This window comes from Condylura cristata, unplaced genomic scaffold (genome assembly GCF_000260355.1).
Source record: "Condylura cristata isolate star-nosed mole 26May11 unplaced genomic scaffold, ConCri1.0 scaffold00036, whole genome shotgun sequence".
NCBI classification, from domain to species: domain Eukaryota; kingdom Metazoa; phylum Chordata; class Mammalia; order Eulipotyphla; family Talpidae; genus Condylura; species Condylura cristata.
The window spans coordinates 12,000,462-12,026,041 of record NW_004567137.1 but is presented as its reverse complement, the minus strand read 5'-3'; the positions used below and the strand labels follow the sequence as shown (position 1 = coordinate 12,026,041).

Here is a 25,580-nt window from a genome sequence, read left to right as displayed (position 1 = left end):
ATTTATGGTGAAAACCTTGAGATCAAAGGAACATATCTCAACATAGTAAAAGCCATAAATGATAAATGTACAGTAAACATCATTCTCAATTGTGGAAAACCTGAAAGCCTTTCTATTAAGATCTGGAATAAGACAAAGGATATCCCACTGTTACCACTGCTTTTTAGTGTAATAGTGGGAAGTCTTGTCTAGAGAAAGATATAAAAGGAATTCAAGTTGGGAAAGAAGAAGTAAAGTTATTATTTGCAGGTAATATGATAATGTATATAGAAAATCCTAAAAAATTTTCACAGGAAAACTAAGACAATAAACCAGTTCATTAAAGTAGAAGTTTACAAAAGCAGTACAGGATTATCAGTAACTTTCCTATATGGGGGTCATCTGACCAGGAAAAATTTAAGAAAACCACCCCATTTACAGTTGTACCCCCAAAATTAAATACCTAGGTATAAACCTAATAAAGGTGGTAGAAAAGCTATAAGATGGAGATTATAAAACATTGCTAATAGAAGTAGAAGACACAAGGAAATAGAAATATAATCCTTGCTAGTGGATCAGAAGAATCAAATTTATCAAAACAGCCCTTCTTCCAATAGAATAACAGTTGCTAAAACTCACATGGAATCAAAATTCCCCTTGTAACTAAAGCCTTCCTGACTAAAAAGGGAACAGATAGAAGTACTACATTCCAGACTTCAAACTATACTACAAAGTCTTAATAATAAAACCAGTATGCTACTGAAACAAAAAAACACACCACAGACTTAATTAATTTAATTTAATTGAAGACTTAGAAGTAAATCTGCCATATGTGTGCAACTGCTTTGTGACAAAAGAGCAAAGAATATAGTCTTTTTTTTTTAAAAAAGATTTATTTATTCATACAGAACTGGGGTACAGGCCAGAGATGCGGCGGGTGAGAGGATTCACCAGAGACAGAGTGGGGTGCAGAACAGGCAGATCGACGAAGTACACTGCTGAGAGGAGCAGCGGGCGGGTCAGGAGAGGTCTGCCACGCCGTGGGGATCGGACTCATGTGGAAGTGGCTTGAGCTTCTTTGTGCAGTGCTTTAACCTGCTGCGCCACCAGGGAGGGCCAGAATATAGTCTTTTAACAGGGAAAGTCTCCTCCATAAATGGTGCTGGGAAAACTGAACTACTACATGCTAAAGAATGAAACTAGACTGCCATCCCATACCATATACAAGGATCAACTCAAAATGGGTAAAAGCCTTGTCTGTAAAACAAAATATATAGAAGAGACACTCCATGACATAAACTTTAGAAACCTCTTTGAGAAGTCATCTCTAGAAGAAAGGAAAAACAAAGGAGTATAAACAACTGTGACTACATCAAACTAAAAAGCTTCAGTACAGCAAAAGAGACACCTTTCTGAAATGGAAGAAAATATTTATATATGATACATTTGATAAGGCACTGATACCAAAGATCTACAAGAGATTAGATAGCTCAACAACAAAAAAAGTAGACAACCCAGTAACAAAAATGGGTAGAAGAGCTAAAAAGACATTTTTCCAACGAAGAAATGCAAATGGTCAACAGGCTTATCAAAAAATGTTCAAATTGCTTATTATTGAGAAAGTGCAATTCAAAACCACAATGAAATACCACCTCACAGTAGTAAAATGGCCCATATTTTAAAAATTGGCAACAAGTGCTGGTGAGAATTGGGGAAAAGGAAATCTCTGAGACTTCTTGTGGAAATGTAAACTGGTATAGTTACTGTGGAAAGCTGTGTGGGGATCTACACTAAAAATGGATCTACTATATGATCCAGCAATTAATGCTCCTAGGAATCTATCCACTAACACAAAAACACTAATCTGAAAGAAAACCTGTGCCCTATGTTTATTTCTGCAGTGTTTACAATAGGCAAGCAGTGGAAATAATCCTACCTGCAAACAGACAAATGGATCATGAAGATGTGTGTTAACACACATGCATGTATGCATGTACACACACACACAAAGTGATCAGAAGGGATAAATTCATGCCACTTGAGCAACATCGATAGAAATGGAGGGGATTATGCTTAGCAAAATAAGCCTGAAGGAAATGATAGATATTGGGTACTTTCACTTGTATGTGGAATTTAGAGAAAATCAACAAAGGTGTTAGGAAAAAGACAAAACTTTCAAGCTGATCCTAAATCTGAGACATACAGCAGGCACAGGAGAGGAGATGGGTTAAAACAGAGATGGAAGAGCACAATGGACTATCTGCTGATGGATCACTGATTCTGTGGTGGTGGGAGAACTAAGGGCACACTGTACCTGAGGGAAGAAATCAAATACTGGATGAAAGTTAAGAATGATGTAAGAAACTAAAGATAATAAATAATTACTGTAGGGAAGGGTTTATTATAGTCATTTTGTTAATAGTTTTCTCTTACCTTGGAGCTCTTTTGCCTCCCTGTCCTGCATACTTCATTGGCTTTCTTGGTAATATCTTTTTTAAGTCATCTTTCCTTTTTTTTTTTTGTTTTTAATAGATATTTTCTTTGTATACTGTGGGTATTATATTAGATAGCTTAAAATTACTGTTTTAACCTAATAATAACTTTGTTCACATATAAAAACTACCAATCTTCATACCATTTTATGGTATTGATATTTCAAATGCTTATTATATTGTACATTCCTTAACATAAATTTATACTTCATGTCCATGCTGAATTAAATGTGATTTATACACCTTTTTTTTTTTTTTTTTTAATTTTCACCAGAGAGCTTCATAAGCTTTCAGGTTGCTGTCCTTTTATTACTATTTTAAGGACTCCTGTTGGCATTTCTGGTTTATCAGATCTAGTGCTGATGAACTCTTTAAGCTTTTTATTTATAAAGTTCATATTTTGCCTTCATTTGGTTTTGAATGATGGCTTTGCTAGTTGTAGTATTTTTGCTTGGCAGGTTTTTGACCCTATGCCTTTAATAAATCATATCACTCTTAATACCCAATAGATTTCTGCTGGAAAGTACACTGATAATCTCAAGAGAATTACTTTGAATATGATGGTTCACATTTCTCTTGCTGCTTTCAAAGTTCATCATCTTCATATGACTTCTGACAACTTGATTGTGTTTCTCATGTAGTTTTCTGTATTATCTCTTTTGGTGATTTGAGCTGCTTGAATTTGTGTCAACGTTCAGCCTCAAATTTGGAAAGTTGTTTTTTTTTTTGTTTGTTTTGTTTAGGTTTTTTTTTTGCTATTACTCAAGCAGACTTTTTGCCCATTTTCTCTTCTCATTCAGGGATTCCCATATTCATATATTGGTCCACCACTCAACCTGAGTGTTGCATAAACCTTTTTTAGTCTTTCTCTATTCAACCTGAGTGTTGCATAAACCTTTTTTAGTCTTTCTCTATTCTTCTTTATGTTCCTGTAGTTCAATAATCTCATGACTTGTTTCCAAGTTTGTTTATACAATTTGTTTGTTGATCTCTAGTAAATTTTCGCATCAGTTACTGAATTCCTGTTGACTCTCTTTGAAAGTTTCTGTCTCATTAATTTTCTCATTTCTTCATGTATTGTTTTCTTGACTTCATTTTCTGTTTCTGTTCTCTTTTACCTCATTAGCATCTTAGTGTCACTTATTTTGAATTATTTCTTGGATAATTCAGGGATCATCACTTCTTTAAGGTTTGTTTCTGGAAATACAGTCCTATGTCTGGCCCTATTTCTTTATGTGTCTGCATCTCTTTTGTTGAAATTTGTGCATTTGAAAAGGCATCCTTTTCTATGCAGAATACATTCCTACAAAGGGAAAGAAAGGAAGACTTGCCAACCCAGATAGATATTCTGGGGCTTCTCAAACTTTCTGGAGATGCATCTTTGATGCATCCTTTTTATGTAATTTCCCATGGAAGAGGTTTGTCTTTTTTTTTTGTGGAACTCTCTTCCTAGTATCTGCCTTTCATATTGCAGTCTTGTTGCTGCTTTAACAAGCCGTGGGTTTGGAGTTCTGCTTTCTGTTTCTACTCCTGCAATTTTTCTCATGTTGTCTGGATCAAAGAGGCTTCTCTTTGTTCGCATCTGGCCTCCAGGCAACTCCCATGTGCCTCTTCCTCCAAGTCAGGTGAAATAGAAACCAGACCCTCTGACAGTTCCCCAAACAGCCAGAACATTGCAAGCAAGTTCCACTCTTCTTTTTCCTTCCTGAAGGAGAAGCTACAAGTTGGGAATTTTCTCTTGATTCCGCCATGCTCTGCTGGGAGGTGGATAGGGTATATGCGGGTAAGTGCAACAGACTTTTCTACTCACTACAATACACCTCTTCTTAGTTTTGCTTTTCCTGCAGTGCTATAACCTCTTAAATGATTTCCAGAATCCTAATAAAGGAAATCTGGTTCATGTATTGTTAAGTTGTTGTCTCTGTGAGGGAGCGGGGTGTTTCCTATTCTGCCATCCAACTGATGTCATCACACTATAGTGTTTAAGCTCTTCGATCTAATGAATCCCATACCCATGTCCTAAACTAGTTGTATTTATGCATTATTTTTACTCTTCCTTATCCTATTTTTCTTCTTAAAACTTTTCTTCCTTTATCTTCCTCTTGTTTTGAGTATACTGATATTTAAGTCCTATTTGAAGATGCAGTCCTTTCCCCACAAACTTTTTCCATTGATACTATAATGTTATTTTAATTTGCTTCCTATTTCTTTCAAATATCTTTGTCCACAATCACACTTAAGCACCTCTAAAGCAGTTTCTTAATTCTGTATTTTCTCTCCTCTACACACACCATACAGTTGTTATATTGATTGGTTAAAATTTACCCCATTGTCCTTTCAAAAGCAGTGAGATATATTTGTTGTTGAGAAATGAAGAGTTTTAGTGGCACCCGCTTGATGTGATCCTAAGTGCTTAATACAGTTGCTTTGGCATGTATTACTACTAGATAGGTGTCAGTCTGAAGTCTTATATTGATTTTTTTTCTCACTTTAAGAAATAAGTGATTATAGTGCCATTAATGATGGAGGCCCAAATTATGGAAATTAACGTGTCGATATTAAAATTACATTTCTATATTTCCTAGTTTTTAAGGGGGAAAGGCTGAAATTGTTGATTCTTAGTTAAAATTGAGATGTCTTCTTTATAAAATTATTAGTCACTGGCAAGTATTACTTTCAAGCAAAAAAATATAAAATTAACTTTAAGAATTTTGATTTGTGGCCTAGGACACCTTTTAGTTGGTAATTTACTTCTGCACTCATTCTATGCAATTTTGCTTAAAGTCATAGTTATCACGCATTTATCTGACTTAAAGGACTTTACCGTACTTTGTTGAGTTGCTGGTGGTTATCTGGTATTTGGTATATGGTAGGCAATCATTATATCTTTATTGAACTTGTGTATCCAGTTATTCAGTTGTATTGTTACAGTTGTTGAGCCTATACAGCACTAAGACATTTTCATATTGTTTATAGTTTTTCACTCAAAAATGACATACAGGAATTAATAATATTACTTAGGGTAAGCAGTTATTTCAATAGACTAAGTGATTTGTTTAGAGTACAACTACAGAAGCTAGTGTCAAGATACAAGTTCTTGTTTCAACTGGCAATATTTTTATGTTGTAGAAATAACAGGTAACTAATAAGTCATTAAAAGTCCTATTTTTAAAGTTTTTTTTCACATTAGGTTTGATTTTTTTTCTGTGATATTTTTCTCCCACAGAATCCACCAAACCCACCTGTATCACCAGGAAAGTCTGTAATTGATGTCAACAGCAATAACAATGGGTCCTACAGGTGAGAATTGTAAGCAATCTGTCAGATTTTTAATAACAAAACACGTTTCTGATTTTATTTTGCAGAAAAAAATATTGGAATATTATCCTGTGTAATCATGTAGAGATAGTGATATGCTATATTAAATAGATTTCCTTTTTTGATTTGCTACAACTGTTCATCTCTGGATGTTTACTTTAATAATTTATTATAAAGCTTTCTTTGATCATTGCAGACTGCTGTAACTCCTTACACTAAGTGATATTTTCTCAAATATTTGAAAAATCCTTTGGTAAAAGATGATAAAAGCCAATGTGTGCAACTACTAGAACCTACATATGGTTTTCAGGTGAAAAATATGAGGACATTTGTATATAAAGGGGAAGACTCTTGTCCTGTTCCATAAACCTCAGCCTTGCAAAGTTTGTGTACCACCTTTGCCTCAGTATATTCACTTGAATATACGGCTGCAGAATTCAAATCGACGTTACTTTTTTTCCTATAGGCTACTTTCTCTCTATGCATAAATAGATATCTCCAAAATGGCTAATTGTGTGCATATGTATTTCATAGAAATGTAACCACAGTGAGACAGATGCTGGAGTCCAAAAGAAATGTAAGCGAGAGTACACCATCATCACTTCAGACCCCTGTGAATACAGGTAATATTCTTTAACACTGAGATATATTTTCTCAGGAACTGAAGGCTCTGGTTCTTACATTCTTTTGATGTTTAAATAAATGAAGAAACCTAACACAGTGAACTGAAATTGAGTGTTAATATAAAACTTTATTTTAAAAACTCAAATTATAGCTATGCATGAAAATAGAATTCTTTATTATAGTGGATTTATATTTTGTGGTGTCCCTATTCCCTGTGTGATCATATATGGTTAAAAATTTATTTTAAAAATTATTAAAACCCCAATAAGCTTTTATTTTTTATTAGTATTTACTACAGTAGAAATTGAAACAAAATATTTAAATGATTGTTTAATCAATTAAAATTATTATAGAGATCATATTATGGAACACAATTTATATGTCTTAATGAAAAATATCTGTTCAAACTTTAAAGGTGATATTTACAAATCACCTTTATTTTCACTTTAAAACATTAAGACCATTAATGATTACCAAATTTTCAAATCTAAATCTAACTGAATCTGCTGTGGTTTGTTGTAACAATTGAAATTATATAGAGGAAATTCAGTCTCTGCTTTGGTAAGGACTAGGTAATTCTTAGAGAATTGTGGGTATACCTGTTTGACATGGTCAACCAGTAGTTTCTGGTAGGTTAGTTGCAAGGTGGAATCTGAAAACCAGTAAATCAATCTTTTTATTTACTTATTTATTTTGGTACTTAGATGTATCTTTTATAGAGTAATTATTTTACTAAGTGGAAAATATTTATTGAGTGTCTAAACCTTCCCAGTGTTGATGCATTTCATTAGTATATATATTTTAAATCACATTCATTTATTGCACTATTGATTCTTCTTGGAAATATTTTTTAAGATTGGGGAAACTATTATGCTGTCAGTGACATGTCAAAGATTTTTCTGTAGTTCTGTAATTTTTGTCTCATTCAAATTTTATTGTTGCCTATGTAAAATCTTGTGGTTATTTTCTTTGAAGTGACTGCCTTATTTTATTTTAAAGAAAAGATTTCTCAGTAGCTAACTTTTAATAACCACAATACGACTATCAGTTCTTTCAAGTAAAAATAGTCTTCCATGAAAAAAACAGCTCACAATTTAAATAGTTAAACACTTTACCTTGAGCCAGGTGTTCGGCTTTGGCATGCAACACTAATGTTTTATATATACTTCCTGTTTATTTATGTAGAATAGTAAGGAGAACTGTACACTGTGAATTGACTTTGTTTCGTTTTTACTGTAAATGTGGTGCCTAAGAATGCAATTTGGTATCACGGCCTTCATTTTTATACTCAGATATCACCATTGCTTTTGCTCTATCTGCAAATATCTACATGGGGGGAAAGGTCAAATAACATGTTATTGTTATGAAAGTAGTTTTGTCATTTCAAACTGTCTATAAAGGTCTCAGAAACCTCCAGGTGTCCTCCTGGACCACACTTCAAAATTTATGGCTCTAATATAACTGACTTTAGAAAGACTACAAATCAATGAGGAAACAATTTGGTAATTGATTTCAAAGCTGTTCAGGTGAGAATAAGCATAATAGTTGAACCAATTTTACTATAAATTCCTATAATCAGCATTTTGATTTTTTTCGTGTCTACTCTCATATTTCTTGATTCATCGCCCACCGTCACTCTGGTAATTTTGTATAATCTTACGTCAGTAATGTCTATATTAGCGTCCCTTCAATTTCTCTCCTAGAGAATTCAGCGAAACATAATCCATAAACACAGGCTTAATATGGTCAAATGATACAATAACACGACCAATTAGATATATTGACCAATTATATCTATTACTTATTAATAGTGATGACCCTGAATTTTGTTTGTATTTCTATATTGCCAGTGTTCTGTGGCATTTATAATCCTTTTAGTGTAATTTCAGAATTATCTTTACAGTTTTACAGTTTTCAGTGTTTTGTTTCTTCAGTTAGTATCTCTGAAGTGATATTAATTTTTACAAACTGTTTTTGATGTTGAAATAGTAATCTTCCACATTAAGCATAAAGTGCGTGCTGTTTTCATAATGTAGCAAACATAGATGCAAAAATACTTCTCTAAATTAAATTTTAAGACTTTCCAGACTGGGCCCTCTCTGGTGGCACAATGGGTTAAAAGCACAGCACTATGAAGCTATCCACAGCCACTGCAGCATGAGTGTGATCCCCAGCCAGGGAGTGACCCTGTCCTGCCCGCTGCTCCCCTCAGCAGTGTATTTCAGTAGATCTGCCTGTTCTGCTCCGCACTCTGTCTCAGGTGAATCCTCTCACCCCCTGCACCTTTGGCCTGTACCCTAGTTCTTGTATGAATAAATAAATAAATCTTTTTTAAAAAAAGACTTTCCAGAATGTAAAGTTGGAAAAATTTCACTAATAAAGACTTTATTGTGCTTGCTACATTAATTTTGAATTAATGTAAGTTATATTGTGTTATACTAGCTGATAAATGAAAATACCCACTAAATCTGAGGGTTTTTTTTCTTTCTTTCTTTAGTATCTTCAACCAGTCTTGTAACTCCTCCAGCAGTTGCTAGTAGTCAACCTAAATTGCATACTCCAGTGACTTCAGGTTCTCTGACAGCAACATCAGTTCTTCCTGCACCCAACACAGCTACAGTAGTTGCTACCACTCAGGTGCCTAGTGGAAATCCCCAGCCTACCATCTCTTTGCAACCTTTACCAGTGATTTTGCATGTACCTGTTGCAGTATCCTCCCAGCCTCAGCTTCTACAGAGTCATCCAGGGACATTAGTGACCAATCAACCATCCGGCAATGTTGAATTCATTTCTGTGCAAAGCCCACCTACAGTGAGTGGTCTTACCAAAAATCCAGTATCCTTGCCATCCTTGTCAAACTCCACTAAACCAAACAACGTTCCTTCTGTACCCAGTCCTAGTATTCAAAGGAACTCTCCTGCCAGTGCTACACCATTGGGAACAACACTTGCTGTACAGGCTGTTCCAACAGCACATTCTATTGTACAAGCCACAAGGACTTCTTTACCCACCGTGGGCCCATCAGGACTCTATAGTCCCTCAAATAATCGAGGACCTATACAGATGAAAATTCCAATTTCTGCTTTTAGTACCTCGTCTCCTGCAGAACAGAGCAGTACTACAACCCTCAGAATTGGTAAGTCATTATGCAGCTTTAGGATCAGAAATGCAAGCATGTTTTTGACCTATAGGTAATTGAACATGTGTGTCTGTGTGTATCAGGTTCAGCAGCTAGCATTATTGGAAGAACATGGCAAATAGAATTGTCTAGAGATTGCTTTTAGTAAGTTTTGCGAGAAATGATGTTAAAATGGGATTTGAAGAAGAGTTTTGTGTGGGACGTGAACATTTGCTATTTATCTTTTAGTCATTTTCATGATCTGGGTGAATTTTTAATTTAGGCTTTGTAGCAAGTATTACTTACATTTGGCAAGAATTTCTGAATAGAACAAGTAATATTTTGAAGTATCCAGTTGACAGAATGCTTATACAAGAAAATAAAAGCCACATATATTTCCTACCAATTTGGAAGCATACTTTGTGCATTCATGAATCACTTATATCTTCCAAATTTGAACTGTTTAAAATTAGTTTCTTCCCCTCCTAATTTATTGTAAAATGTTTCTTGTTTGCTCTTTTGTATATTTTACCACTTGAGATATTTATCTAATTATGTACTTCAAACTGCAAAAAGCAGAACTTCGATTGTGCCAGTATGGAAAATCTAAAACTGACTTCCTTGTTCCTACAAGCATACTTTTTGTATTCTTCTTAAACTTGCTTATTCTTGATATATGACAACATTTATCGCCATTACTTTTGAAAAGACCAGCAAGAATGACAGGGCATCATCTATATAGTGAAATTGCTACAGTATCTGTCTTAGTAACATAATAACTACTCAACCATGAAATATAAGAAACAGATTCTAAAGTACAAATTACTTTTAATAAGCAAGATACGCAAGGCACTTTTTTTTTTCCCCATATAGCCTTTGGTAGTTAACTTGCTTTCTGAGGTATTTCCTCAAATAAAACAATGGCAAAGAATCACTGTTGGATTCATAGTGAATATCACTCCTACAGTTAATATCTAGAATATAAGTTATTATGAGTCTTAAAATAAAAGTAAAATTATTCTTATTAGTTTTGAAAATTTAGATATTCACATAATAAAATAACAGTATTTTGCGGTTATCTGTTGTCACATAATTCTTGATATGCTAATTCATTTTGCAGCACTAAAAGATGCTTATTTTTAACTGGTCAGAGAACAAGCAAAACTTTTGGGATATTAACTTTAATTTCTCATTTAATCCTTGATTTTTTAAAAATAAATCAGATGGAAGATACTGTTTTATGTGAATTTTTCCTCTGTATAAAAGTTTGAAACTAAGTTGGTACTGTTTTTAATTCATGGTCACAAGCTAAGATATACTATAAATATAATGTAACATATAAATGTATAATAATTACAATTTATTTTCTTACATTGTTCATTTTTGTACAATGCTTGATTTCTCCTCTCAGGTATTGTCCCTGTAGTTCTCACATCACCATAATCCCTTGTGCTTTTCCCTTTCCTGTTTTGACACCTCTCTCTCCCCTGCTGTATGCCTCAGATCTATGGTCAGTTTGCAAGCTTTGTCTCTTTCCTGACCCTTTGTTCAGTTTCTGTATGTTCCACATATAGTTGAAACCATCCAATATTTTTACTTCTGACTTCAGTTAGCATAATCCTTCTGTTTTCACCCATGTTGCAAATGGCATGAGTTTCTTTTTCATTACAAAGTAATATCCCACCGTGTAATACCACATCTTTTTGATCTATTCAACTTTTTGGGGCATTTAGATTGTTTCCATGGATAAGATATATTCTTAACCTCTTAATTATATACAGTGTTGTAAAACAGTGTTACTTCCATTAAAAAAAATACGTCCTTAAATACAGAAATTTTCTTGAAAAATCACAGATGTTGTAAAATGTTATGTATTTTAATATTTTAATCCCTAGTGTGATAAATTGATTGTTTACGTGATTGAAAATCTAAATGTTATATTTAGGTAGGTACTACTTGTTAGAAACATGTCAGATAGACTGCATTTGGATATATTTTATTACAGTTCTAAAATTCCTATAAAGTATTTTCTGTTTAACAGTAAAATGTCCTAGAGATGATTTGGAACTTTAGGAATCAAATTAAAATTTTTATTCTTTCGTGAATATAGAATGACTGTGTTGCTCTAAAATCCTACAAACACACACAAATATAAAAATGGTCCTATTCTAATCGAGTTCTCAATCAAATAGTGAACGTGGCTTTAAAGTAAGTAGTTATAAATGTGACAACTCTCAAGATATGCAAGTTTCTGTGAGATAATATGGGAGATGGTGGAAAGGCATGAGATAATGTAAAAATAGTGGGGAAAGGGTTCAAGGATTTTTGCAGAGCTTAGATGTCAGTCACTGATATCTGTGAACACTCAACTGCAGTAAATGAGGGGACATAAAAGTGGAATTAGGGATACCAGTTAAGAGACTGCTGTGGCTTGAAAAAATTTAAATGTTTTGTATTCCATTCATTTTCATTAAGCACTTATCTAGCACAAATTTACTCCTGTAAAATCATTTTCTGATTGGTAAAAATGCAGTCTTGGTTAAAAATGCCAGTATCTTTTAAGAATAGTAAGAGTGGTTCCCATATGATGGAAAGTTCTGAGGTACATTTTCTTTTTTTTAACTGATAGATTTACAGTTTTTCCATTTTTTATTAAACAAGTAGTTCATAGTCTGAAACTTTCAGTGATTCATTTATGAACAGAGTAATTTTATTATTTACTATATCTTCTTAGGAAAAGAACTAAGATAATTCAGATGTGATAGGGAGCAATTATAAGGGTCTCGTTTTTATTTTCCTAGCCTGGAAAAAATGATCTAACTTAATCATATTTTAATGTATGAGTTTACAGATGTGCTTATGGGAATACATAGCTTTTTCTCCTTTTTAAAAAAAAATTATCCTAGGGCTTACTCAGTATGTGGTCTGAAGATTTGCATGTGAATGGAACGTCATATTCAACTAGAAAGGTTTTATTCACAGATAGCAAAGTTGGGATCTTTCAGTCTTAGAAGTTGCCAAATGTGATTTACCATATAACCAAAAAGGAAAAGATAAATACTTAACCTCAGTAGATTGAAAGATATGATAAAATTTAGTATCTTCTTTTAAGAAATTAAAGCAGAAAGAACACTGCTTATCTTCTTGCTGTTTTGGAGGTAACGTGAGTGTGTGTTTTTTAAAAAATGAATAAGGAAAGAAAAATCTGTGATTGAACTACTGAGATTATATGGTGATTCTCAGACTCACTGTGCTCATAACTTTCTGATGAATGTGTTACTTTTTTTCTAATCATTAAAAATTCATGGAAAGGCATGTAGTGTGGATCAATTAATTATGTTTAATTTAACAAGTCAGAGTAGAACATTTAAATTTTTCACATCTTAATTTCCCTAAGACATTCTTGTGATAGAGTTAAAATTTCTGAATCAAAGTATATGTGAAATTTTTTGCCCTATTATGCATTTCCCCTTTTGAAAATATAGTAGTGACCTACAGTAGGTTCCATTTATGTATGGAGAAAAATACATGAACTTCTGTAGAAGCAACTGAACTTTTCACATTTTTGTGGAGCTTCTAAAAAATGGTTCTGACTTTTTGTTTTTGTTTTTACTTCTCAGAAAACCAGACAAACAAAACATTAGATGCTTCTGTTAATAAGAAAGCAGCTGATAGCACATCACAGGTATGGTTTTCCTTCTGTTTCAAAGTAAAATTCTAATTAAAATTTGCAAGAAAAGTAGATTTCCATCATTATTCATTTATAATAAAAGTTATACTAAATTTGGTTTTTGCCACTCTCAAAGGATTTTTAAGCAACTTCTCTATAATGTTTGCCAAGAATCAAGTTTCTTTGCTTAGTAATTCTTAGTATTGGTTTTATGATTATTAACTAACTGCTTGGATTATATAATTGACAGTATAGTTACTTGTTTTCATATATTGTAAAGATTCCATCTCTCCAAGGATTTTCCTCCTGACCCATCACTTTAAGAGGTTCTCATCTCATTGGCTTACTGCCCTTACACCTCCTTCCCCAGTACATCCACAGTCTCTAACTGATTATAAAGAACTTTTTGCAAAGAAAAACTTGGTGTTTCTGATAGCTTATTAGCATTTTGCTAGTCTTGCTACTTTTTCACATTATATTTTAATTACCCATGGGGGAGGAATAACTACATTTTTTCCGTAAAAATAATGTTCGTTTGACTTTTTCCACTGTATTACTTTAGATGTAATATATTTATAGGGCAGTGATTTGGTTATTGGTGGTTTTTTCTTTTTTCTTTCCTTTAATCATTTAAAGAAACACATTCCTAACAAGACAGAATTGTGAATAAATCAGCCATGAATAAAAGACATCATTTTTTTATATATATAATAGTTTATTTTTACATCTTCTTGTGCATTTTCCAAACTCAGTTGCAATCCCCATGTGCCATCGCCATAGTCCAGTGCATTTCTCTCCCCCCACTGTTTTTGAACCCATTCCACCCCCATAAAATGTCTCCGGTATATGGCTGTTCATCATTATCATTATTTTGTTGCTATACTCCTGCTATGAGCGAAACCATTGGTATTTCTTTATCTTTCTGGCTTATCTCACTAAGCATGATCTTTTCCAGCTCCATCTAAGTTGCTGCAAAAGACATGCATTTCTTTTTTTTTGGTTGCTGAATAATATTCCATTGTGTATATGTACCACATCTTTTTAATCCAGTCATCTTTTTTTTTTTTTTCTTCTTTGCATTTGGGCTGTTTCCGAGGACATGAATTTTTAAAAAAATAATCTTTAATAGTAATTATTTCTTTTAAAGTAACAGATTTTTTTGACCAAAACTAGATATATACATACCATGACTTACAGCTCAAATTAAAGCTATGACTAATATTTTATTTCTTAAAATTTTATTACTTTGTGTGATAGTAAAGGGCAAAGTTGTGAGTTTTTTTTTTTTTTCTGAATACTTTTTGTGGGTATTGATGTTTCCAGTTTGAAGTACATAAGGTACTTTGGAATAGATAGTATAGGAAATGTTTATATACCCAGGAACTTTTACGTGATGTATAGGAAATTTTTATAGTAAATCTAAAACTAAACAAAGAATTTACCATCAGCTTTACTTTCCTTGGTGATTTTGCTTTGGCTTCAGTAGCTAAATAACATTTTTAAGACAAAGTCGACATTATAATACTGGCCGTGTTTCATTTTATAAATACTGGTTCTTCTAGAACTGTACTTTCTCAGTATGTTAGCCACAAGCCACATGTAGGTTAATTCCTGTGTCTTTAAAATGAAATTTTTACCTACTCTATCAACAGTAACCCCATTTCAAGCCTCAGTGACCATTATGTTAAACCAGTCATTACCATATCAGAATAAGACATAAATATAGAATATTTTCATCCTTGCAAGGTTTTATTGGAAATATTTGTACTATTGTAAACATTTACATAAAATTGTTATAAAATTTGTCATACTTTAAAAATTCAAGAAAAATATACCCAAAATAATATAAAATCTAATTATTACCCGACTTCTTATTCTGTAAATATCACATAATTACTCCACGTTTTAGTTTTATAACCTGAAATACTTTCTTTACCTTGTACCGCGCAACTGACACAGTTAATAAAACAACTTGTATTGGTGAATGCAAAAGATACCAGAAAAAGCAAGAAACTGCATTAGAGAGCCAAGAGCACAGCTAAACATTAAGTTCATTATGGAAGTTTTACATGGCTTAGAGAATGAGTAATTTCGTAGTAGAGCATGAAAAACGCAAGCAGTTTGGTTAGGCAGCTAACCTGCTAAAATAATGCCTGATTAAAGATAGTAAAGCTTAAAAATAAATAAATAAATAGAGAAGCTTCAGCTTTTAATGAGTATCACTTATAAATACAAATAATAAATATGATTTGTAAGTAGTATTGTATGTTGAGCCACTATGGAAGTATATATGTGCTACCAGTTCATGCTTTGCTACCAGTTCATACTTCTCTGTATTGATTTTCTGTACAAATACAATTTTTGTCATTGTACTTGACACTTTCATTAGTGTAATACTATGACACCATTTCTAAAAGCTATTATTAAGAAATAATCTGCTAGGTTTTTAATCCTATATGCCACTTACTAAGAAATAGAAACTAATATGAAATAACCTGCGATTATTCAGACTGTCGCTTGTTACGATCTCTTGACTAACCGGTTTCACTATGCCAAATCTTACTTAATTGCACTAAACACTTTCAGGCTATTTTATATTTAAAGGATAGTTTGTATGGAAATATTGCTTTTTCAGTCATAGATAATTAGGACAAAATTAAATGTGTAAAATAATCTTTTTGAAGTCCTTAAAATGAAGATTTCTTTAATGTCCCCCAAATAAGTGTTTATTAACTTATTTCATATAATAAACTGTGGTTTATTAATTCAATTCATCACCATAACATTAAACAGAATTGTTTTTATGGCGCTTATCTGTAAGTTACATTGCTGTTTTGTCACCCTTAAGTTTGCTGATTTGTTAAAAGGACTTGTAAGATCCATAGCATGTTACATTCTCTTATGGTTTATCTCAAAAAAAAAAAAAAGTAGAAAGTAAAAATAACTGGAAGAAGATATATAGTGTTCAAAAAGGTCAGGTCCAAGCTTTTATATCCTGTTTTCAGCATTGCACAAAATGTGTTTTTCTCTCTCTAGTTGTTAACTGCAGGGACATGTCCTGAGGGTCTTTGACATAGAAGCCTGAGTAAGTCTCAGGATATGACATATTTTAATGGATTGGCTGAATAACCACAACTTTCTGCATAACCAGCCATAAAACTTGGAACCCCAACAATTAAGCCATTTGTACATTCTAAATCTTGATTTTGTTGCATATAAATCCTAACAAGCCAATATAACACAGCCTGTTGCTTAAATTGTACATAAGAGAAATTTTAATCATTAATGTGAACTATACAGAGAGAAAATTCCTGGTAGCTAATGAAGCCCCCATTATAGTGCTACCTTCCCTTAGAAAGATGTGCAAAAATTAAAAATAACTAGGCTGTCTGTGTTCACTTTCGTTGTGTAATTATTGACGTGTTTTACCTTTCAAATATATTCTGTTTATATTTTTGCCAAAAAAGAACTAACCATACATAGCCAGTCCTTGCTCTCTGACATGATTTAAGATTTTTTGATAGTTTGAGATTATCCATAATATGTGTAAATGATATGTATAAATGCAGGTACAAAAACATGTTGTCCCTGATATGTTTTCTCAAAAATAATGTGAGGGAAAATGTACGTATAAATATATATGTGTAAAATAATTTGCTGCATAGTGGTATTTCAGTTGAGAGTGCATGTACATTAATGGTCTTTACATTTAGCCTAGGTTTGTGGTAGGCTATACCTCCTGGGTTATGTGAGTATACTCTGATATTTGCACCGTGATGAAATCACCCAGCATCAGAATATCTCACTTTGTATTAAGCAACCCATGGCTTATATGTTTGTTTATAAATCTACTCCTAGTGGCAAAGAAATAATAAGTTCTTTGATTCAGGCAGTTTGATTCCTGTCACTTAATAGTGGGTAAAACCCTTTGAGCATCTATAAAATGTGGCTAATGCTGGTATCTACCTCAGAATTATTATAAAGATTCACATTGTTAATATGAAACATTTTAATAGAGATCATGATAAAAATAATCCTGGCTATCATAATTATACTTTATGTTAAAAGTCACTGAAATAATTACCTATTTTATTTCTCAAGAAAAAACTATAGCAAGGAAACTGTGTGACAGTAGATAGATAATGTGTGACAGTAGATAGATTCTGTCACTCACATTACAATCAGTAGAAATACAATTCAGCAGATAGGTCACTTACAGTCCTCCTTGTCCTGTTACATGTATTATAGAAAACTTTGCACTTTACAGTGGAGCATCAAAACATGAAGTGAAACCAACAAAATGAAATAGAAATAGAAATATTGACTTCCTTACCATTATAAAATTTCTCTTTGTATCTTGTCTCATATTAATTGTTCACAAGAACTTTTAATGCTTGTTTTTTATTCAGTCTTACCATATCTTTCTATTTAAAGTGACTAAATAAATGAAAAAGTTTTATTTCTTGATGTATTAATCCACCTGACAATTTCTACATTTTGATAGGAAATTTCAGACAATTTACAATTAGTATGATTGTACTTTGATTAGCTGTTTTATATTTGTTAATTAATTTTATCTAGTCTTTGTTTCCTTTGCGTCATTTTTTTGTTTGTTTTTCATATTCCTAATTTTCCTGTTGCCTTAATTAGCTCTGTGTATGTTAATCTTTTTTTAAGAAGTTTCTCTAGGATCTGTAATATATATCAAAATCTAAGTTATTTTAATATACTTAAAGAGTTAATTTTTATTCCCTATATAACATCATGTTTTCAGATGTATCTGTCTTCTGTCTTATTTTCACAAATACTGCATTCTCTGTTGCATTTACATGTTCCATAAATCTGTAAGTACATTCTTGTTAACTTTTGCCTTCTAGTATCATATACCTTTTAAAGAAATAAAACACACTTCGTTTTTAGCATTTATCTTCATATTTATCTTTTCTACTTTTCTATAAATCTGAATTTTCAAACTGAAGTAGTTTTGAAGCTCTTAGAATATGATGTGCTAGTGACACCTTGTTTTTCATGTATGTGTAAATATGTACTTTGTTGTCTTTTGCCTTTTTTCAGGAGTTACTGTATATACAGTTTACAGACTTAAAAAATTATGAATAATTCACTGTCTTGCTGCTGTTGTTTCTGATAAGTAATCAGCAATAACTACATGTTTCGCTACCATTTTTCTTTTATTTTCAAATTTTTCTCTTTTTTTGACAAGCATATAGAGTGGTGCATTTGATTAATTGAAGCTCTTACATTTGTAACTTAATGTTTTTCATCATTGTTGGGGAATTCTTAGCCATTATTTCTTCTAATAATTTTTTCAATCCTGTTCATTCTTTCCCCTTGATTTAGGTCTTGTTGAACTGTTTCTATTATTATGCAGGTCTTTCTTTTTATTTTTTTTATTAAAAAAAGATTTATTTATTTATGCATACAGAACTGGGATACAGGCCAGAAGTATTGGCAGTGAGAGGACTCACCAGAGACAGAGTGGGGAGCAGAACAGGCAGATGCACTGAAATACACTGCTGAGAGGAGCAGTGTGTGGGTTAGGAGAGATCTGCTGCACCATGTGGGTCAGCTCCCTGACCGGGGATCACTCATGCTGCAGTGGCTATGATAGCTTCATAGTGCTGTGCTTTCCACCAGCGAGGGGCCCTATGAAGGTCTTTCTGAAAACAATGATCTAGAGTACACCTCACCGAGTCTTTTAGGCTCTTGAACCTACTCAGCTTATTTTTATTTAGTAACCATAATTTTTCAACCCTAGAATTTCTGGTTTTTATTTTTTAATTTCTACTTCTCAGATTTACTTGCACATTCATTAATAGTACACTTTTGTTTAGTACTCTCACCATATATTTAGTACTGCTTTGAAGTCTGTTGAATTCAATACCTGAAATAATTTTCTGTTGACTATCTTGTGTGTTTAATTCAGTTCTACTTTACTATAGTCTTTGCATATTTGCCTAGTCACTGATAAACTTAGTTTTAGTAAATTTTGAAAAACAGACTTTCTAGATACATTATAACAGTAAATTTTATTGTGCTTTCCAAGGATTTAGAATGTTGTATTTTGGATTTTACAGATTTGAGGTACTTATTGAACAATTCATTTTCTCTGAAGTTTATGATTGTGAAATTTAGAGTTTTACAGTTATAACTTCATGATTTTAAAATTTAGAATTAAATAAAATTAGAATCTTTACTTAGGATTGGACCTGAGCTTTCTAGCATAATGAAATTACTTTCCCTAATTTTATAAAATTGGAGTTTTGCAAAATTATTTAAAGTTGATCTTAGTCTAATATCTTGTAGTTACGGTTAACATTTATTAAACAGCTATCACATGCCATGCCTGGCATTAGCTTTCTGTGTACATATTTGGATTAATTCCTCATAATAGAGTCCTTGTTCAAATCTTGGAAATTACCTTTAGGCATATATTTACATAGCTAAGATGTGTTAGGGCCAGAAGATGCACTCAATCTGTTTGACTTGAAGGTAAATGCTGGTAGTCTATGTCAGTATTATAGTCTTTTCCTGTTTTGTTGCTGTTCTATGATTTAAAATTGTTTAATTACATTTCTAATTTTTTGCACAGTGTATTGACTTCTGTTAAAGTGAGTTTAATAACCAGTATGGCTACAGCATCCTGTCATTACATAACATTCCATTTCATCAAGGAAAAATCATTTTAGACTATCTTATAACCTAATTTACCTTTGAAGTTTCCTTTGGTATTTTTGTGAATTAATACTGACAATTTAGTGTAGGATTTATCAAAAATTTAAATATTTAAAGAGTGAATGTTGCTTGTGTTTGTTTAATCAGAATGAAAGCACCTGATTATTCTAATAGCACTATACAATTAACAACCTAATTTTAAAAATCTTGTAGTATTTCTTCGGAAAATATTTTTTAAAAATTTGTTTACACGACAAATATTTAATTCTTGGGTATCTTGGAGTCATTTATCTGGCAAACTGTTTCTTCAAGGCAGGCAGTTTTTTTTTTTTGAAAGATTTATTTATTCATATAGAACTGGGGTATAGGCCAGAGATGCGGAGGGTGAGAGGCTTCACCAGACACAGAGCAGGGAGCAGAACAGGCAGATCGATGAAGTACACTGCTGAGGGGAGCAGGGGGTCAGGAGACGTCTGCCTCGCCATATGGTCACCTCCGGGGCAGGCAGGATCGAACTCATGGGGAAGTAGCTTCAGCTTCTTTGTGCTGTGCTTTAACCCGCTGCGCCACCAGGGAGGGCCAGCAGTCAGTTTTTTAAGGTTCATATTGAACCAGGCTTTTCATTATCCTCTTTGCACCTCCACGCTCCCAGTATTAATTCATTTTAATTTTATGCCTGCCAGAGTCCTTTGCAAATGGACAAATGTTTTGTTTTTCAGAGTGGGAAAGCCACAAGTAGTGATTCAGGTGGTGTCATTGATCTCACAATGGATGATGAAGAGAATGGAGCTTCACAAGGTATCTAAATATAGATGGTCATACTAAGGAATGTTTTGATACCACTTACTCCTCTTAATCCAATACGATATTCAACAAAGACAGATCTCTTCAGCTTTGTACTTGATGTATGTGTACCTTTTTTAGGATGAGAGTTTGTTGGATTAGGTTGAAAGATACAAATTAAATCTTGAATAAATGTGAACAAGGCATAGGAGAAAACAGCCTGGAGAATATTTAACTTATGGCGCACTTTTCTTTACAGCTATTATTTCACATGTCTTTGAAATAACCCTGTTAACTCATTTTAGAATTGAGGATATAGGTGCAGCATATGAGTTAGCAATGGACCTGGGAATCAAACCCAGGTCTCCTGACTCCAAATTGAGTAGACTTGAAATTCTATTTTAGCAAATACAATAGTGTACTTGATTTTAGGAAAACAAAATTAAGTATTTATACAATTGACAGTAAAGTCATTTTTTTTTTTGTATAATACTGACATAACATTGGAAGGTTTATGCCATCATTTACCAAGGTTAATTTATTCTAATATGGTTATTTTTAAAAGTTTCTAATTATCTCTGTTGCATTCATTTTATTTCTTTAAAAAAAAAGAAATCTAAATCCAGTAAATCCCTTGAGAACTAAAATAAATATAGGTTACTCTTGAAAGGGGATAGGTTGGATGATTCTGGATAAAATCATAAATTAAGCAGTTTGTTTCTTACTTATGCTCTTACCATTTCTAGTTCTAACACCCCTGCTTCATGAGATCTACCATTATCCTACCTTTGAGAGTGGGATTAATTCTCACACTCAAAAGTGCATTGTTCTCCCTTAAATACCCCAATATCAAAGTATCACTTAAATTTTAGATAGGAATTTCATAGTACAGAAATCAGTAAAGATCATTTTTTGAAAAAATATGAACAAAGCATAAAAGAAAACAATTGAGAATGTTTAACTTAATGACACACAGACTTTGAAAAATGATCTCTGGCTTTTATTCTTTATATTATGTATTATGTCATATTGCAGTTATCTTGGTTTTTATTTATTTATTTTTTTATCCCAGTTACCTATTTTTTAAGGGCCTTTTCTGAAGTGAACCATTCAGTTCATGGACTATTAGATTTTTTTTATATTAGACACTAATTCATTTTAAACACAGAATGACACAAAGAAGCAACATTTATGTTACAAGAAGTGAACCTAAACAATTGGAATTAACTGGTGAAAACTTTCATCAGTTTATAAGTATTTGTCTAGGAGAATATCCTTAATAGATACATAAACTGATACTAATGTGAGGCATGAATTTATTCTAAATGATGTGAGGCTCTATTGAGTTCAAAAGTAGAATTCTTTCATTTGAAAAAGGTAAAACTTTTGTGAATTTGAATTAGAATCTATGATAAATCTGAATTATTTGAGGTCATGACTTGGCTTTCAAATTGTCAAAAGTACAAATAATGAAATAAAAATATTCTTTTAGTGATAAATGTGACTAAATGAATAGCAAAATGAAATCTATCCATAAAGGAAAAACCAGTATTTCTAATTCTTTTCTGTCAATAATCACTTAAATTGACAGACCCTAAAAAGGTCAGTCATACTCCTGTGTCAACCCTGAGTTCTTCTCAGCCTGTGTCACGACCATTGCAACCCATCCAGCCAGCGCCACCTCTTCAGCCATCTGGGGTGCCAACAAGTGGACCATCTCAGACAACCATACACTTACTACCTACAGGTAAGTTTGCTGAATCATTGGATGGAAGCTTTGGTCCTGCCTGTAGTGAAATGTTACTATAGAAATGAATGGAAAGATAAAATACAATTCTCGTCATTTTGAAAAAAATAGGTCATTTTGAATATAGTGTAACTTAGTTTTGCTGACCATCTTAAGTAACAACACTGACACAGAATGGTTATAAAAAAGATCTTAACTACACACACACACACACACACACACACACACACCTACCTTTGTGATCTCCTACTGTAAATAACAGACATGAATATGGTTTCTTTGGAAGGGATGCTATAATCATTCATTTTGATTGTAACCAAGAACCTAAAATTAACTGATCCAAGCAGAATTTTGAAAGATTCTTAACTTGAACTGATTTTAACTAGCCTAATACTACCATGAGGGGATACATATTGATATTTCACTTCTACTTCCCCTGCTGTAAATTAGACATTTTCAAGACATATCCTGTATCTTTTAAAATTATTTGGAAGCCAATCAAGATAGATTTCCTTTTTAAAATACTCCACTGTTTAGTTACCTAAATATTTACATATAAGCCCTCTGACTTAAGTGAAATTAAGTGGCAGTCATTTACATAGGTATTTTAGAAGAAAATGTTATGCAAATTGATGCATGGTATAGATAGTAAAGAGATGGAGAGATAGTGTTCTCGTCTACTTTTCCCCGTTTCTAAGGAACCATCTTGAAAGTTACCATTTCATTTGAAATTTAATATATATAAGGACTAAGAAATCTTTAGTAAAAGGGTCTTTATTTCTTTATTATATTGAGTATTTACCTCTAGATTTATCATCCTATATAGCCCATTTTTTCATATGAAAGTAGATTTCTTGACTTTTATTATATATTTCATATATGGTCATATATAACCATATATAACCAGTTTTAAAAATTGGTTACAATTCAGAGTCACTAAGTACAAACCTTTAACTCCTAAAAATGTTGACAATTTTGTTCTACCAATGAACTTCAGGGCTCATTTTTTGATTTTCGATAAATCCATATTACTATCACTCAAATAACTGGAGCACAGATTAGGAGAAATGACAGGGTTGCAGAGGAGGAAGTCTTCTAAATGTATAGTTTTAAAAAGTGATTGTTTGGTTCACCTGAAGAAAGGTCAATTGCACTTCTCAGCTAGGTTCTTGGGAATAGAGAATTTTACTCTTTGGGATTTATATCTTTTGGCAGAAGGCCTTGAGAGCCTGAACCTCTATTCTGCTAAGAATAGTTTAACATGAAAAGGGATTTAAAAATCACTCCTATAAAGAGTGTACTCTCAAGTTTAAGTCCTTCCTTTATATTTACTATCTTGTCAAAACTAAAGAGCACTGGACATGATTGAGCTACCCCTTTTTTCTTTTTCTTTTTTTTTTTTTTTTAAGTTTTATTTATTCATATAGAACTGGGCTACAGGGCAAAGATGCGGAGGGTGAGAGGATTCACCAAAGACAGAGTGGGGAGGATAACAAGCAGATCGATGAAGTACACTGATGAGGGGAGCAGCGGGCTGGTCAGGAGAGGTCTGCCTCGCCATGTGGGTCACCTCCAGGGCAGGCGGGGATCGAACTCATGCGGAAGTGGCTTAAGCCTCTCAGTGCCGTGCTTCAATCCGCTGCGCCACCAGGGAGGGCCCCCCTTTTTTCTTTTTTAAAGATTTATTCATTTATGCATATAAGAACTGGGGTACAGACTAAAGGTGGGGGGATTGAGAGGATTATCAGAGATAGAGTGAAATACACTGCTGAGGGGAGCAGTGGGTTAGACAGGAGAGGTCTGCTGTGCCGTGTGGGTCACCTCCCTGGCTGGGAATCGAACTCATGCTTCACTGGCTGTTGACAGCTTCATAGTGCTGTGCTTTAACCCATTACACCACTAGGGAGGGCCCCAACTGCCCTTTTCTTCTAAAGCATGAGCTAGAGTTGTAATTTTGATTGAATCTCATTATCAGATTCAATTACAAAAGGAAACTTTTGTCTGTTTTCTTTATCATAGCTGGTTACATGTTGTGCAAAGGTAATTATTTAATACTGTTTACATGACATTCAAGTATGTCTTTTATATGACATTTAAGTATGTCTTTTATATGTATGTATGGTACATAGTTTCCTGCATTCTTTATATGTACTTTATATATGTTATATATGTAAATATAAATATATATTTTTTGCTTGTCTTTCGTTAGCTCCAACCACCGTGAATGTAACACATCGTCCAGTAACTCAGGTGACTACGAGGCTCCCTATACCAAGAGCTCCTGCAAACCAGCAAGTGGTTTATACAACTATCCCAGCGCCACCAGCTCAGGCTCCCCTGCGAGGAGCTGTTATGCAGGCTCCTGCTGTTCGACAAGTCAATCCCCCAAATAGTAAGAGATTTTTTTCTGTTATTTATGACTCTGTAACCTGCAGTTCTTCAATGTTTAGTTGCTGTCACAAATATTAATGTTAAATTTAACAAAAATGTATATATTGTACCAATACTTTTTTTTATTATTTTTATTTTTTATTTATCTTACTTTTTTTTTAAAGATTTATTTATTTGTGCATACAGAACTGGGGTACAGGCCAGAGACTCATGGGCGGCGAGAGGCTTCACCAGAGACAGAGTGGGAAGCAGAACAGGCAGATCATCAAAGTACATTGCTGAGGGGAGCAGCGGGTGGGCCAGGAGAGGTCTGCCACACCATGTGGTCACCTCCGGGGGCAGGCGGGGATCGAACTCATGCTGAAGTGGCTTCAGTTTCTCAGTGCAGTTCTTTAACCCGCTGCGCCACCAGGGAGGGCCCCAGCCTCTTTTTTTAAGAAATCCAAAGAAGTAATCTCCTTCCCTTAAATTAGTCCAAAGTCAACAAAAGGTCAGAGAATGCATTATTCTAAGGATCCCATGAAAGGGCAAAATTTCCAGAGAGAGGAGGAGCCAATGTCCCTCAACATTCCTTAAGAAATGCCCCAAATCTTGGGCCCTCCCTGGTGGCGCAGCGGGTTAAAACACTGCACTAAGAAGCTAAAGTCACTCCTGCATGAGTTCGATCCCCACCTGCCCCGGAGGAGATCCCCATGGCGAGGCAGACCTCTCCTGACCCACCCACTGCTCCCCTCAGCAGTGTACTTTGATCATCTGCCTGTTCTG

At 33.4% G+C, this 25,580-nt stretch overlaps 1 protein-coding gene across 5 annotated transcripts in view; it reads left to right on the top strand.

The window, feature by feature from the left end:
- The window catches only part of ATF7IP (activating transcription factor 7 interacting protein), a 118,136-nt gene that overhangs the window by 80,968 nt on the left and 11,588 nt on the right, over window positions 1-25,580 (top strand). For all 5 annotated transcript variants that reach the window (XR_001146075.1, XM_012732870.1, XM_004693258.2 and 2 more), the window contains exons 7-13: window positions 5,698-5,771; window positions 6,324-6,412; window positions 8,911-9,549; window positions 13,152-13,216; window positions 20,614-20,692; window positions 22,269-22,424; window positions 24,634-24,816. Coding sequence is in view for 4 of the 5 variants with exons in the window: in XM_012732870.1 (XP_012588324.1) it covers window positions 5,698-5,771; window positions 6,324-6,412; window positions 8,911-9,549; window positions 13,152-13,216; window positions 20,614-20,692; window positions 22,269-22,424; window positions 24,634-24,816 (1,285 nt within the window). In the remaining variant the exon portion in view is untranslated. The remainder of the gene's footprint in view (window positions 1-5,697; window positions 5,772-6,323; window positions 6,413-8,910; window positions 9,550-13,151; window positions 13,217-20,613; window positions 20,693-22,268; window positions 22,425-24,633; window positions 24,817-25,580) is intronic.